At 54.4% G+C, this 16,407-nt stretch overlaps 2 protein-coding genes across 5 annotated transcripts in view; one reads left to right on the forward strand and one right to left on the reverse strand.

Moving 5' to 3' along the window:
* Window positions 1-1,536: 1,536 nt before the first annotated feature.
* On the reverse strand, window positions 1,537-15,114 carry ACP1 (acid phosphatase 1). 2 transcript variants are annotated; one of them, XM_051831563.2, is made up of 6 exons: window positions 14,962-15,114; window positions 9,424-9,497; window positions 9,073-9,186; window positions 5,007-5,068; window positions 2,599-2,704; window positions 1,537-2,461 (listed from the first exon to the last, which is right to left on the reverse strand). In XM_051831563.2, the coding sequence occupies exons 1-6, from the start codon at window positions 15,002-15,004 to the stop codon at window positions 2,384-2,386; spliced, it is 477 nt and encodes a 158-aa protein (XP_051687523.1). In that variant the 5' UTR covers window positions 15,005-15,114; the 3' UTR covers window positions 1,537-2,383. The 2 variants fall into 2 exon arrangements, with proteins under 2 accessions (XP_051687523.1, XP_051687524.1); XM_051831564.2 differs by lacking the exon at window positions 9,073-9,186 and adding an exon at window positions 9,227-9,340.
* The window catches only part of SH3YL1 (SH3 and SYLF domain containing 1), a 33,948-nt gene continuing 32,653 nt past the window's right edge, over window positions 15,113-16,407 (forward strand). For all 3 annotated transcript variants that reach the window (XM_051831559.2, XM_051831561.2, XM_051831562.2), the window contains exon 1: window positions 15,113-15,612. In XM_051831559.2, coding sequence (XP_051687519.1) covers window position 15,612 — 1 coding nt within the window. In that variant the 5' untranslated portion in view covers window positions 15,113-15,611. The remainder of the gene's footprint in view (window positions 15,613-16,407) is intronic.

The following is a 16,407-nucleotide window of genomic DNA, read 5'->3' on the forward strand; positions in this document are numbered from 1 at the left end:
ACCTGTGTGACAAGTTCATCCTTGGACATTCTTGATTTACAAATCCAACAAGGGGTCATTCACTGGCAGAACGTCACAGAACTTAAAAGGCATAAATTCATGAAACTCAAAGGCTAAGAATTTCTGTTAGGGACAATTATATTATTTTTAAACTGTAGATGCTCCTATGTGCTAGTGACATAATTTCATAAGGCAGTCTCTGACTTCATAGCAAGAATTCCAAGTAAGGCAAAATCCATTATTTCCTATGACTGTTAAAATGAAAACATTAAAGAGCCTTAAGACTTCTAAGCAGTCCCAGGTTTTAACAGGTAAGTAGGTTTTAAACAAATTTCATGGATCCAACTTAAAAAAGATGGATTGAATTCAGTAAAGCAAGACATCCCCGGTGCATACGGTCGGTCCCTTGTCAACAGTGGCAGCTGGCAGACAGAGCCTTGCAATGTTTGAGGGTCTGTAAGACCCAAATGCAAAGGTTAAGGGAAATGAAACTCTGGAACAGAAGGGTAAGAAATCTCTCCACCTTGACGTTGACATCCAACAAGCTGGATGATGAGGAGAGCTCCGGTTAGCCCCTTTCTAACCACAGCTAATGTGACATTCCTACACCTCAATACTCCCAGCCTGAACCTGTGAGCTCATCTGCTCCTCAGTTCCACTGGCAGCCACGCACACCATCAGCAGAGCTCTCCTGTGACAACCTCACCATTTCTGCACGGGAGTGGGGTGGAAGCACCTTATCCTCATCTGGGCTGAGCTCAGCCCCGAGGCAGAGGTCCAGGACTGAAGGCTCCTCCCATTCCCAGCCACGTGGGGCCTCTCTGGAGGAGGCCAGGCAGGGAAGCCCCTCATCCCCCTCACCTCCTTATTCTAGTGGGTGATGACCCACTCGGCCCTGGGTTGAGGAATGATCTTTGACTAAAAGTTCCCCCAGGATGTGAGGTCCTACTGTGAACACAGGGTCAAGATGGGGGCGAGAAGCTGGCACATGGCACAGCGCCAAAGTTGCTGCTTAGGACACCGGAGCCCATACCTGAGTGCCGGAGTCCTGGTTCTGCTTCCAATCCCAGCTTCTTGTTCATGCACAACCTGGGAGGCAGCAGGCGATGGCTCAGGTACATGGGTCCCTGCCACCCACGTGGGAGACCTGGACTGAATTCCTGGCTACTGGCTTTGGCCCTGCTCAGCCTTGGCTGTGGCAGACATTTGGGAGTGAACCAGCAGATGAAGAACTCTGCCATCTTTCTGCTTTTCTAATAAAGTGAAAATAAAAACTTAAAAAAAAAAATGGTGGGGGGAGCTAACAGCACCCACCGGGCTCTGCAATGGCTGATAAGGCAAGGACAATGACGGCTGCAGGGACCTGAGCCCTCACCGCGACATAACTGTGGCAGCAGCAAGCTGATCTCCATCTTCTGATTCCTAACACCCATGACAAATACACTCACATCACAGCACATGTGACAGGAAAGGCCAACACTTTCAGATCTTTTCTCACGTAGCCACGGAAAAGCAGACACCAGATCCATATCTCAGTTGTATTTTTGTAACTCTCCAGTTTATTTTGAAAACAATTGTTTCTGGCATACAACCATGTAAGTTAAGAATTAGTTATCTGAAGGACAGAAATGATCTATATTTGTTATAAACTTATTAAAAGCTAACAAAGAAATACTAACATGCCAATACTTAAGCACATCAACACAACTGAACTTTTTTAGATCATTTTCCCACCTAGACCAATTTGCATTTGGCATTTGGATGATGTGGGTATAAACACAGAAGTATTCAACCCTCCACAAGGGAAGACAGCATTCACGCATCCTTCTTCTGGATGTAATTACATTGCAGAAATAAAGTGGCTCAAGTGGGAGGAAACAAGCTGAGCCCCTCAAGAAATAAACAAAAATCAGCAAGTGTGAAAGGTGGTGATTCCATAAACTTTTCTCTTTCCTGTCTCCCAGTAGACAAGAGTGCACTCTGGGTATGTGAAGTAAAACTTCTTATAGGGCAGCTCCACAAAGGGGTGCGGGGCGAGGAGAGGGCACCAGGAGGGTGGAGTGCACCTTCCCGCACTTCCCTCACAGGCCACTGCCTCCACGTCACACTGCCTTGGATGCTGACCTGGGGCTCCGAGTCCTGTTTCGCTGTTGCATTTGTTCTACTCTGTTCTGTGGTGTTTGTTCCCCTGTTTTTGTAATTGGGGCAGAGAGCAAGGCTCAACTAGTCTAAGAAGGCTTAAGATTTTTATTTATTATTCTGCATGTACAACTGATTTCCATCAACAATTATTGTTTAAGATAAAGTCAATGGAAGACAAACATGAGGCCCAGGGAACATTCCGGCATCTGAGCATGCAGCAGCCGGCGGGGACTGCCCAGCCCTAGTGGGCTTTCTCCAGGAAGGCCCTGCAGCACCGCACACACTGCTGGTATACAGCCTCGAAGTCCGCGTCGTTCCCCTGAAATGACAGCGAGAAGAGAAGATAGCAACCTGCATGGCAAGTGCCCCAGGAGGACCTGGGTCTGCCTCTTAATCCGGCAGAACAAGACTGGGCTCTGGCCAGCTTTACATCAGCCACAGGTGAGCTGTACTTACATAATAGGGATCTTCAATAATGAGTTGTTTTTGTGGATCATAGCTCCCAAGTAGTTCAATTTTAGCTTTGCAGTTTTTAACTTGATTACTTTTTCTATTCAAATCTCTGTAAAATTGAAACATGCACTTAGTTTTCTGATCTGTGGTTTCAAGTTAAACAGGGACATCTGCTCAGGGTTTATGAGACATCCATATCAAAACCCAGCAAAAGTGACCTGATTTGAAATGAAACAGAATACGCAGCAGATCTGCCCGACCCTTCCCGCAGCTGCGTGTCACAGCTCTGTCTCCTGGACAAGACAGCCTGCAACCACAGCGTCATCCACTGCTTTGTTACACAAAATAGCATCTTCAACTCAGACAGTAATTATGATTTCCCCTGTGAAATACATTTTCAGACAATCAAAGAGATATTGTTTGAGAGACAAAACAAAGGTGACAAGAAGGAACTCAAAGAACCACAAGACCACGTCCCAGCCAGAGCGCTGTGAGCCCCACGTGGGGCAGCTGGCGGTGGGCGTCACGGCCCGTCTCACTGCGGGGGCTGCGCCTCCCTTTACTCCTCAAGCCTCTGCCCTTCAGCTCTCACTGCTGCGCGAGGAGGATACACTCAGCTATGCTACATACCGGCCATTCCCCGGCTGAACACAGTGTTTACATGTGGGAAATCAACAGCTAGGAATGCCCATCATGTGAGGGTTCATGGCTCAGAGGTCAGGCGGGAGCCCTCAAGGTCTAACACACTGGCCGCGGCTGCCGGTAGCAGTCTGCATAAAGAAGAGGGTCTAGACTAAAACAGGCCTGAGACATCGGGAAGAGCATGTATGAACACTGGGAGGCTGCAGACCTGTGCCAGTCAAAGCAGTCTTCTAATAAGATGGTTTTTATAATACCTGTAAGTTACAGCGTAAGTAAAAAATGAGAGCAAAACAAACTGAAAAGCCAAAATGGAAAACTATTTTAATGAAGGTCTTTTTTTTTAAGGATTTTATTTATTTATTTGACAGGTAGAATTAGACAATGAGAGAGACAGAGAGAAAGGTCTTCCCTCCATTGGTTCACCCCCCCAGATGGCCGCTACGGCGCTGCACTGATCCGAAGCCAGGAGCCAGGTGCTTCTTCCTGGTCTCCCATGCGGGTGCAGGCGCCCAAGCACGTGGGCCATCCTCCACTGCACTCCTGGGCCACAGCAGAGAGCTGGACTGGAAGAGGAGCAGTCGGGACTAGAACCGGCATCCATATGGGATGCCAGCACCACTGGCAGAGGATTAACCTAGTGCACCACGGCACCAACCCCATGAAGGTCTTAATTAATGAAAAGTATAAAACTATTTTTTTTTTTATTTTTTGACAGGCAGAGTGGACAGTGAGAGAAAGAGACAGAGATACAGAGAGAAAGGTCTTCCTTTGCCATTGGTTCACCCTCCAATGGCCGTGCAGCAGGCACACTGCGCTGATCCCATGGCAGGAGCCAGGTACTTATCCTGGTCTCCCATAGGGTGCAGGGCCCAAGCACTTGGGCCATCCTCCACTGCACTCCCTGGCCACAGCAGAAAGCTGGCATGGAAGAGGGGCAACCGGGACAGAATCCGACGCCCCAACCGGGACTAGAACCCGGTGTGCCGGCGCCACAAGGCGGAGGATTTGCCTAGTGAGCCGCGGCGCCGGCCTAAGTATAAAACTATTATACCACATCTGTTTGTTCCTACAAAGTAATTAAAAGCACAATTTCTCGTCATCAAAAACATGGGATATGGGTTGAAAGAGGACACGATGAGTTCCTGAAGCAGAGTGGGGCAGGAGCACCCAGGGCGGGGACTCCTCAGAGCCCAGGCTTCCATCTCCCATACCCACCGGCTTTGTGAACCTGGGGAAGTAACCTGACCGTGCTGTCCCCCAGCATCCTTTCTGATAAGACGGGCAACAGATGAAGCTACGGAAGTGCTCTGGCACACAGGGTACAGAACCGCCAGCCCAGGGTGAGTCACTGTCACCCAACACCTCGGTCCGTCCATTTTAGTTTTTTAGATCAATTAAAAACTTACAAACAGGCTTACTTTGTGGGGAGGGCAATTGTTACGAGGGAGTAAGATGAGAAACAGTGAACTAGCATCCTGCCCCTGAGTCATCCCAGCGGTCACAAGTCCTCCCCACAAAGCCACGCATCATGGCCACACCGGGCCACGAGCATCAGACCGTCCTATCTAAGGCACATCTTCTGGAAAATCCGCCCATGCTGCAACTTGAGATGACACTATTGAGTTTCTTGCGATGCCAAATGGATTAATCTGTATATTGTGACCATCACTATTAAAAATGTTCAGATAATAAAAAAGTCACCTTGGACACAAACAACTTGACCTGTTACTGAACTGAGAGCTGAACAAAAGTACTCTTCAAGTGATTACCTCAGGTTGCTTTCATCCATACACAGTATGTAGTCAAAGGTGGCAAAGTCTTCCTTGGTGACCTGGAATTGAACAAGAAGTGAGAACGCAGTGTAGCCCGGAGGGTCAGGAGCCTTCCGTGACACACACACCCCCTGTGGTACCCGTGTCTGTGAGGGATGTGATCAATCACATGTAGGGCGCTTTCTCCAGACACAGTCACCCCGCCTCGCAGACTTCCACACACGCCTCATGCCTGAGGTGACATGGGCTGCTAGGGAGGCCTCTGCATGTCCTGCCACCCTGGCCACACGGCAAGGGGGCCCTAAGGGAGCAGCAGGAGATCTCCCTCCAGTCCCCCCAACCAGCCTCTGCCTCTGGCCCCTGGCTGAGAGGCTGCGACCCTGCCCCTTGGGGGCCTGACACTGCTCATAAGCTCAGAATTACTGCTTGCCTCGCCCATGAGAAGCAAGCAGGTGGTAAGAGGGAAGGAGCACAAAGGCGGCGAAGGCTTCTTCTGCAGGAAGGCCCTGCACGCTGTTGGCAGCCCCGTGGACACCGCTGTGTGGCTGGACGCAGGGACACACATGACAGCCCCGGCTCTCCCCGCGCTTCCGTGCCTTTTCACCACAGCTGTTTAATAATTGCAGAAGACCTTACCTTGTGAACATTCCCAAAGCACTTACTGCAAAACATACTGCAACAACTGTGATGTGAAATATTATATTATTTCTCCAAATTACTCATGTGGAAAATGCCCCACGATTTAATACTGAACATTTTCTTTTAGACTGTACCTGTCCTAATAAAAGAAATACTCAGTTAACGTACTAAATAAAATCATACTTGATTTTTATTTATTTACCTTTTTAAACAATTTGGAAGTTTTCCTTCTTTTATTTGTTTTTAATTATTATTGTATTTATTTGCAAGGCACAGAGAGAGGAGAGAGAGTGCTCTCCCTTGGTTCAGTGCCCAGATGCCCACAGTAGCTGGGGCTGGGCAGGATGAAGCCTGGCACTCCCTCTAGTCCTCCTGCATGGCTGGCAGGGCCAAGCACCAGCCCTCAGCTGCTGGATCCCAGGATGCACATTAGCAGGAAGCTGCAGTCAGGAGCAGAGCCAGGACTCGAGCCCAGACCCTCTGATGTGGAATGCAGGAGTCCTGTGCCTACTTGACCACTGTGCCACACACCTGCCCCCATGCATGACTTTCAGACGTTAAAACAGGAACCACATCACTCAGACCGCACAGAGAATGCACAATGTAGGGCCTCTGGGGGCAGCTATAACTGGAATGAGTTGTGGCAAACCAACCCACTACCAAAAACAATGAGTAAATCCCTACAGAAAAGCTAAACACCTCTTCACAGTCAGCACTGCCCCTGGGCCCCGCCAGCAGGGGCGGCCCTGTGGACAAGCAGGGCCCTCAAACCCTATAGCAGCAGAAGCCTTTCGACTCCCCAGAATGACGCAGCCCCACCTCCAAACAGCGTGTTTACAGAAGTGAAAACTACTGTTTATCATAGTCACCAACAGTGGAGAAATGTTAGAACATAGCCCTTCATGTAAAATTGCTACAAATGCACTGTTAGCATGATTTTACCTCTGTAAACTACTGCACTCTCCCAACCCAGTTCTGCGGTGTGGACAGGAAGCACAGGAGTGGACCCGCGGTGTGGAGGCAGCGCTCCCAGACCTTTGCAGGTGACTGACACCTCAGAGAGCCACAGCTTCCTAGCAGGTGAGTCCAGAACCAATCCCTGACTTTGCATTCGCACCCACGGCCGGTCCCTTGGTGGCTCTCTCACGAGGCTCAGGGCTCCCTTGACCACACTTTGAGAACTGCAGTTTAGACTCAGGGAGAGGAGACTTCTGATTCTCACAATGCAGGTGGGACCCAGGACGACCCCACACACAGTGACCTGGACCCACAGTCAGTGTGCCCAGGCTGAGGAGCCCTGTGCCATGGGCTAGGAAAACTGGCAGAACACAGCAGCCCCGTGTGCAGTGCCGTGGGACACAGGTGGCACTGGCGGGACAGTCTGCTGAGGGAGGAGACCCCAGAACAAGAGGAGGCTGACATCACTCAGGGATGTGTGTGGCACCGCTCAGGCGAGCTCAGACTCAGAAGCAAACACCTCAAGCTCTTTACGGGACGCAGGGGCAGGCAGGCGCAGCCCGAGTCTCAAGTCAGCTAGGCCACTCACCCTCCTGGCCTGCCCTAAGCTGTCTCCACACAAACCTCAACCAAAATTCCACAACTTCTCCCCAAGCTTTCAATAAAACAAAGAGAACAGAACGAACGGCAAAGCAGACTCACAAATGCATCAGGTATTTGCTATTGGACTTCATTTAAAATATAACCATGCTAGTGATAATACAAAAAGTAGAAAGATGCAAAGTCCACCAGAAAACTAGAATTCTCAAAAAATAAAATAGAAGTTACAGAAATAAGCAAATAATAAGACACGAGAAACTATCCATCTTCTAGACTTTTCTGGAGAACACCAAAAGGGACCATCCCCAGAGTTCTGAGCACCTCGCACAGGATGCTGGGTGTGAGCCCCACAGAACTTGGGCGTGGCCGCAACAGCCGTAGCCCCAAGCCAGGACAACCCAATGGGTCAGTGAGCAGCGACAGCACCACCACGATGAGCTGTTCCAACAGGAGATCCTTGGAAGCAAGAGGAGCTCCTGGAAAATGCACATGCTGGGGTCTACTTCCACGGCTTGAGAGAGAATGAGTCTGGGTGACTGGACAAGGGGGAGTGGCCGCCAGGGGCCAGGGCTGCACTCACAAAAGGACATCTAGACAAACAAACCACACAAACTGATAGCAAAAGGCCTCATGTGGCAACAAGTGGTGAAGCACACCTCACTAGCTCTGTAAAATTAAGAAGAAAAAAATTGGTGAGAGAATTTTCTTAAAAGCAACAAGGAAAGAAAAAATATGAAACTAGCTTCTGTGGAAATACCTAAAAAAAACTGTTATTGAAACCAATTTTCTAGTTTTGCTTTTTAAAGACATATGTATTTAAAATATTTTATTTGCTGGGGCCAGTGCTGTAGCACAGCGGGCTAACGTCCTGGCCTGAAGCGCCGGCATCCCATATGGGCGCCAGTTCTAGTCCTGGCTGCTCCACTTCCAATCCAGCTCTCTGCTACTGCCTGGGATAGCAGTAGAAGATGCCCCTGTACCCACGTGGGAGACCTGGAAGAAGCTCCTGGCTCCTGGCTCCTGGCTCTGGATTGGTGGAGTTCCGACCGTTGCGGCCAATTGGGGAGTGAACCAATGGATGGAAGATCTCTCTCTCTCTCTCTGCCTCTCCTCTCTCTGTGTAACTCTGACTCTCATGTAAAAAAATAAAAAATTTAAAAAAATATTTTATTTGCATCCATTTTTATTATACAGTGTATGAAAAATAATCCAACCTTAAAAACAGAGAGCATGAAAACACAACTGCTCCCAGCTCTGCAAGCCTACTCAAACCTAACTGAATCTGAGCATCAGGGTCTGGACAGGTATGCAGAGGCCTGAGGACAGGAAATGTGTGATCCTCTGCCAGGCTGCCTGAGAAAGTATCTAATTTAAATAAAAACCGCTGTCTGATCTGCATGATAAACACAGGGCCACCTCCCTGGAGAGTGGAGGGCTTGGCCACGCTTTGGCTGGACTTCAAACCTGAGTCTGGCACAAGGGCCTGGACTTGGATGCCCATCTATCAGCGTCACCCATATTTCTCAGGCACTATGCAGTTCTGTACGTTATAGAACTTGATTCTGGCAAAAACTCTGTAACAGAAGCAGAACAGTCCCTGTAGCTTGCATGCTCAATTAAAAATCGTGTAGGCAGAAACAGAATGGGGATCACAACTCTGGTGGCTCCTGGCCATCCTCATCATCAGTAACATGAACTTTCACACGCACATTAACAAATAAAGTCCAAGATTATACAAGTCCTCCAGAACCACGCACCAGAAGTGAAACAAAGGGGCAACCACCGCCAATCGAGTGTGGTCAGGCCTCTCAGGACTGCCCAAGGCACGGGACCCTACACACCAGAAATCAAACAAGAGCTCGTCTACCTGGCGTGCCCTATGGGCTGTGCCAATGCCATGATTTCTCAGGCAGCTCACGGCTCTGGGGTCCGGGGACCGGCCCACGTTCCAGTCGGAAACAGCGCCGCTGTCAATGCCCCACTGAAACAGAAAACACAAGTCTTCAGGTCAAGTACAGTACCTGCCGGGCCACGTGGCTCATGGGCACGCCGTGCCTCCGCATGCACTCCTGCCCGCGATAGTCAGGGGGGTTTCCTATCTCATAGGTGGATGTGGCCGCACTGTCTATCCTCCACTGCGGTAGAAAAGAGAGACATGTTTTCATAATTTCCTGCCTGGAGGTACTGGGGTTGTCTCCCGACACTGAATGGTACTCACATTGTCTGAAACGTTCTGATCAGTCACGAGTTTTCTGAAAACTGCTTCTGCAATGGGTGACCGGCAAATGTTACCTTAAAAAGAAGGAGAGACACAGAGAGAAGGTTAGGCCCGGAAAGTAGCCTTCAGGCCCAGCTAGAGGGGCAAATGCCAGTCCATGCCCTGACACATGGCAGCCACTTCCCGCCGTGGGGGCAGAAGTCAGAGCCAACCTGCCTGCAGGGCACACATGCCAACTGTCCCAGAGCTCAAGGCAGAAATGGCTTCAGAACAATTTTAACTAAAACCATTGCTTTTTAGGTTGCTATTAATGACAGAGTGTGTCACAAAATCAGGGAAGCTGTTCCGACAAGTTCATTTTGCAACGAAATGCAATAGAGTTATTTGCATTTTCAAATCTGTCACACATAATAAGGATGACTACTGTTTCATACAGTATACAAATAAGCTGATGTATTTAGGCAGACAGAGTTTCTCCACAAACTCCAAGTGAGTGGTCACATGCCCCAAGAGGATGAGAATAGGACTCAGCCAGCACCAAGGACAGCAGCCCTGTGGTCAGGGGTTCCCAGGAGCCCCCTGCCCCAGAGCAGCCGGCTATCGTGATTCTCTAGAATGACTCCCAGAACTCAGCACAGCACTGCATTCACAAGCACGGTTTCAGTATAACTCTCTCTCTCTCTCACCCACCCCCACACACGAGAACCAGCCAAAGAGACCCACAGTGTATACTCTGGAAGGGCTCCAGATGTGACCCCTCTGCCTCACATCACTGGGGTACAACGGCAGACACTGCACTGCCAATTGTGCTCATTTCTGAGGGTTAATTATGTTGGGTGCTTGGCTGGGTCACCCACCATGACACCCAGCCCAAGGCCTTGTGTTAGCACAAACAGCGAAGGTGCCAAGGGCCACACAGACCCTCTCACCACTCCTAGAAAATTCCAGGACCTTTAGGGTTTGCTCCAGGGAGCCAGTCAGTGGCTGAGTCCCTTCTTACACAGGGAAAACACAAAGGGCCAGTCTCCTTCCGACATGCACCACCGCGCCACGTACCAGGGAGATGCAGTTAGCTACAATCAGAGCGATGTTTACAGGAAGAAGAGAAAAATCTCAATGGAAAAAAGGACTGAGTTTCAGACACAGGAAGCAGGAGTGATGCCCTGCCACCCAGGGGCTGGAACACCACAAGCTGACTCGGCACAGCCAAAGCGCCAAGAAACCAAACATTTTGGGGAAGAGGTCGACGTGCTCCCACCAGGAGCCACACTGTGCCAGAAAGGTGTTTAAGAGACGCTTTCCATACAGGATGTTCCAGAAACACGAGGAGAGGACAAGACTGAAGGCAGAGAGCATCCAGGAAGAGCATGGAGCAGGGGGAAGCTGCATGGGGCAGAGGTGGGCGCCGCCCTCACCTGTCCTGAGGGTCTCCACCTGCAAGGGCAGTCAGGTCAACAAGAGAAGAGACACAAGACCCAGAGGCCCAGGAAAGCTGTGCCTCAGTGCTACTGCTCCTGCCCCAACGGCACGGCTGGGGCAACAGGCCCAGCGGGCCCTGGCCTCTCAGCACAGCCCTCCCTCCTGGTACGGGCAGGCTCCTCTGCAATGAGGGAGCGTTCAGGCTGTCCCTTGCTCTGAGGGACAGGAGGGCAGGGAGGGTCAGACGCCACTGCTGAGGCTACACAGCAGCCTTCAGCTCCAAGCACTCAGAACCAAGGAGGTGGCAAGAGAAAACGGAGGAAGGAAAAGAGCAGCTGTTGGAGCTGATGACGCTGGGGCCCAATTCTGCTCTGTTAATATCAGAATCGTCTGGTTTCTGACGAACAAGGGAGACTCTCCTAAAACAACTGTGAACCAGTTCACTGCCTGCACTGGACCACACAGCCTGTGGTCTGCACAAGTGTAAGCCATGAGCAGGAACAGGGAAGTTGCCTTGAAAGCCCCCTAGGCTCCTTTGTGCTCTGAGACTTTCCCCCTCCATTCTGAATTTTTGTTTGGTTTTAAAAACAGGCATTATCATCAACACTTTATGTATTTATTTCAAAGGCAGAGAGACAGAGGGGTGCAGGCGTCCCAAGCAGCATCTTAATTCCGGAGCCAAACACTTGCCCCAGTCAGCACCATCACGAAGACGTGACTGTTCTACTCATCAGACTCAGGGAATATTTTTTTTTTTTTTGACTGGCAGAGTGGACAGTGAGAGAGAGAGACAGAGAGAAAGGTCTTCCTTTGCCGTTGGTTCACCCTCCAATGGCCGCCGCAGCTGGCACACCGCACTGATCCGAAGGCAGGAGCCAGGTGCTTCTCCTGGTCTCCCATGGGGTGCAGGGCTCAAGCACTTGGGCCATCCTCCACTGCACTCCCGGGGCACAGCAGAGAGCTGGCCTGGAAGAGGGGCAACTGGGACAGAATCCGGCGCCCCAACCAGGACTAGAACCCAGTGTGCCGGCGCCGCAAGGTGGAGGATTAGCCTGTTGAGCCGCGGCGCCGGCCCCCCAGGGAATACTTTTAACAGCGAGTGCTCTACTCCAAATTAAGACACCTGTTAGCATTTTGGAACTCTAGAAGTAATAACAGATGCCTAGTATATTAGTATTTAAGGAAACAAGAACAACCCCCCTCACTACAAATCGGCATCTACTTTGTTCTACAACAATACAAGAGCCTGGACTGACAGCAAGAAGACATGCAACAGTGCACATTTTTTGAAACTGTGCACCAGGGGTGGGCACTGTGCAGCGGATTAAGCTGCAACCTGGGATGCCCACATCCCATCTGAGGGGAACAGGGTGGGGATCAAATCCTGCCTCTGCTTCCAGTCCAGCTTCCTGCTAATGCATCTGGAGACAGCAGCGCTGGCTCCAGGGCTTGGGCCCTGCCACCCACATGGGAGACCTGGATGGAGCTCCTGGCCCCTGGCTTCAGCCTGGCCCAGCCCTAGATGCTACCAGTGTCTGGGGAGTGAACCAGAAGATGGAAGATTCTGTCCATCTGTCACCCTGCATTTTAAATAAAAACGAATGAACAACTTAAAAAAAATTAACTTGCCCTCTGGATTTCAAACATTCACAACACCAAATTAATGTGTCAGTCAAACTGGAGCACCGGGTCGTTAGTAAAACACAGAACTTTGGGCGTTACTCAAGGAACAAGTCCTGAAAACTTCAAACATCACCATTATCTCCACCAAACACCCGGCAGAACCTGGCCAAACGCCTTCCCCAGGAGGTCCCGTTTCACAGAAGTAGGAAGCAGGCTCAACTCTCAAAAGGGCCAAAGAAATGCTTAGCAGAGGTGGGACTTCTTCATTTCAAAGTCACGCAGACCCTATGTCCCGTGGACGGACCACCAGGTCCAACGGCACCTCCCCCTCTGTCTCCCACCAGCCTCTCCTGCAGTCTACTCTCAGCACAGCAGCTGCTCCAGTCCCTCCAGGCCCTTCTCTCACTCGCGGCCTCCCTAGGGCAGCACCCACCACCTTTGTGCATCAGCTACAGAGCTAAGGAAAACGTTCACACTTTCAAATAGCTCCTGAAACCCCGAAAATGGAATGATATCTTGTGAAATGTGAAAAGCACGGGACTCTAATTCTCTGATCTGTAAACAAAGTTCTATTGCAACAGAGTCCCAGAGGGCCCACAGGTGCAGCCTCACTCTTGGTGGGGAGAGTTACAGGGACAGCTCCCCAGGACACGCAGACTCAACAGAAGACAACTCGGGCCTCTGGGGGGAAGATGTGCAGGAAGGCCTCACAGGAAGTGGGCTGAGTACTGGAATGCTAAAGCTGAAAGTCACTGTGAGTGGCAGGTACCTGAAGGGTTAACGTGGGGCTGGGGACCCAGCTTACAGACCTACAGGACTGAGTTCTACCTGGCTCAGTTCTGTTGTTGTTGATTTTAGATTTCTTTATTTATTTGAAAGGCAAAGAGACAGAAACAGACATTCCCCAGGCCACCAGGACAGCGACGGTTGGGCCAGACTGGAGCCAGGAACTCCATCTGGGTCCCCCAGAGGAACTCAAGGACTTGAGCCATCCTTCGCTGGTTCCCAGGTGCAGGAGCATTAGCGGGGAGCCGAGTCAGGAGCAGAGTGGCCAGGACTGGAACTGGCACTCCCGTGTGGGATGTGCAGCCCTCCCTGGTCAGCTTCTACAACCAGGAAACCCAGAACCAACCGCAGCCAGCACTCCAGCTTCCATCAGCTGCGGCCCGCTGGGAAGCACGGGCCAGGGACAGCAGCCAGCAAACCACGAGGCCCCTGAGCCGACCCTATCCTGCAGCAGGCCTGAGCTCGCCAAGGGACAGCGCTGGGAAATCGGAAGGACCCGGGCTCGCGGAGGCGATGCCGCAGACGCATGCGCGGGCGCACAGGCCTGTGCGGAGCTCTGGGGCCGAGGTGAGATGCGTGGATGCCCGCAGAGGACAGCAGGGGCAGCTGAGAATGAGTCCCTTCCCCATGGCTTTGACGCAGGCTGTCCCAGGCCGCAGTCCCCTCCCGCACCGTGAGTCCCTCTGCGAAAAGCCGCTCATTCCACCATGGGAGACGACAGGGCCAAGACCCTGATAGCCCGGGAGGCCAGTGCAAGGTTCTCAGGTTCCGGCCATCTCCCTGCTGACCCACCACAGATCCCAGGCCGGCCCCACGGCTCCCTGGGAATCGGCAGGCGCTGCAGGGCTCCTGCTCTGCGCGCCGCAAACCGCGGTCCCGGGCGTCAGGGGCCGGCCTGCCGCGCATCCGATCGGCGGGCCCAGTCCCCGGGCTCTACAGCGAGTGCCCGGGTGTTCCATAGCCACAGGGCGGACCGGGCAGGTGGGGGGGGGGACCCGAGTGGACGCGGGCCGGACAGGTGCGAGAGGGCCTGCATGGAGACAGGGCCGGGCAGGTACCAGGTACGGGGGTACCCGCATGGAGACAGCGCTGGGCAGGTGCGAGGGGACCCGCATGGAGACAGGGCCGGGCAGGTACAGAGGGACCCGCATGGAGACAGCGCTGGGCAGGTGCCAGGTACGGGGGTACCCGCATGGAGACAGGGCCGGGCAGGTACAGGGGGACCCGCATGGAGACAGCGCTGGGCAGGTGCGAGGGGACCCGCATGGAGACAGCGCTGGGCAGGTGAGAGGACCCGCATGGAGACAGGGCCGGGCAGGTACGGGGGTACCCGCATGGAGACAGGGCCGGTCAGGTGAGGACCCACATGGAGACAGGGCCGGTCAGGTACAGGGGGTACCCGCATGGAGACAGGGCCGGTCAGGTACCAGGTACGGGGGGACCCGCATGGAGACAGGGCCGGTCAGGTGAGAGGACCCTCATGGAGACGGGGCCAGGCAGATGCGAGAGGATCCGCACGGACAGCGGGCCGGGCAGGTACGGGGGAACCCACAAGGAGAGCGGGCCGGGCAGGTGCGAGGGGACCCGCGTGGACAGAGGGCCAGGTAGGTGCGGGGGACCCGGCGAGTCCGATACAGTTCGTGTCGACCCTCACGGCCCGCCCCCTCCTGCAGAATGTATCAGAACAGGGTCAAGTCGGCGCCCTCTTACCCAGACACACAAACAGCACCGACTTGGACGCCGGCTCGGCCATCTTCCCGCGCGCGCAGAGGCGCCCACTGACCGCGTCGGTTCCGGCTCCAGGCGGCGCATGCGCTTGCGAGCCCCGCCCCCGCGCTTGCGTAGTTTGACGGCAGCGCCCCCTGGACGAGCCTGCGCAGTCGGCAGCACCGCACCCGCGGGGCCGGGCCGGAGGCGGGGCTGTGAGTCACCTGGAGGAGAGGGCGGGGCCGCGGGGGCGGGGCTCGGGACCCCCCGGGGACGGGGGCGGAGCCAAGGCCGCGCTCACCTGAGCGGAGGGCGAGGCCGGCGGGGCCTGGGGCTCTTGCCCTGGGACCCCGAGCCAGCGGAGGGCGGCGGAGCGATACCTTGGCCCCCGCCGCGGAGTGGCACGAGCCGCAGCCCCCTGCGCAGCTCAGTGGTGCTCCCGCACTCCGCTGGCCGGGTCTTCCGTTTTCAGAAACCCTGTGGGTGGGCATCGGACGCTCTGGGCACCTCCTGCGCCAACTCACACAGGTGCTGGGCGCCGGGCAGAAGTGGGCGTCCACCTGCTTCTCACCTGGCGCAGGTGTGCTGGGCGGAGCCGAGCGGAGCGCACCCTTCCTCTTCCTGCGCAGGGCGCGGCGGCGGTGCGGGGCGCGAGTGAGTACGGGGCCGCGGTGGGCGCGGCGGAGGGCTCGCGGGAGGCTGGAGGGGTCGCCTGCGTGCGGGGCTGCGGGGGCCGACGCCGCTCCCGCGGACGCCCCCGTCCCGGCTCTCCCGGTCCTTCGCCGGGCCCCGTCTCCTCGGGATCCCGCGGGGTCCTCCCCCAGAGCGACGTGAGGCCGCTGCGGGACGCCGGCCTCGCCGGGCGGTCGGTGTGGGGGGAGCGCTGCGCCCGAGCGGCGGAGACGGGGAGCACCGCGCTGGGACAGCCCGCGCCCCGCTCTCGCACCCTGCAGCGCGGAGGGGTCGGGGGCGCGGTCGGGGTCGGGCCCGGGCCTCCTGCGGGGTCTCGCGTGGAGGCGCGGCGCCGCCGGCTGAGGACAGACCCGGTGGGCTCCGCGGACGCCGGCGCTGGTGGGATTGAGAACTGTGTCGTCGGCCGCTCGTCCCGGCGCTGTGTTCGGGAGACGCCTCGCCGGGAGAGAGGACGTCCAGAAAGGGAGTCCGCGTGCGCCTGCCGCCCTCGCACGCTGGGTGGTCTGGGTTTTCCGCGCGGGGACCGGGCCGAGTCCTGCTCCGAGGCGGGGGCTGCCCACCCTGCCCCGCGCCGCGGCCTCCCTGGAGCCCGGGGACGAGACAGGCGCGGGGAATGGCCTTCAGTGGTCAGCGTGGTCTCAGGCCCGTCCGGGAAGGTCGCTGACCCGAGGCGGAGCGCCTCTCAGAGGCCTGGGGCTCAGGGCAGGCCCACGGAAGACCAGGCTGGCTGCGCGCACCGAGGCAGCGGCCTCAGGG

This window comes from Oryctolagus cuniculus, chromosome 2 (genome assembly GCF_964237555.1).
Source record: "Oryctolagus cuniculus chromosome 2, mOryCun1.1, whole genome shotgun sequence".
NCBI classification, from domain to species: Eukaryota; Metazoa; Chordata; class Mammalia; order Lagomorpha; family Leporidae; genus Oryctolagus; species Oryctolagus cuniculus.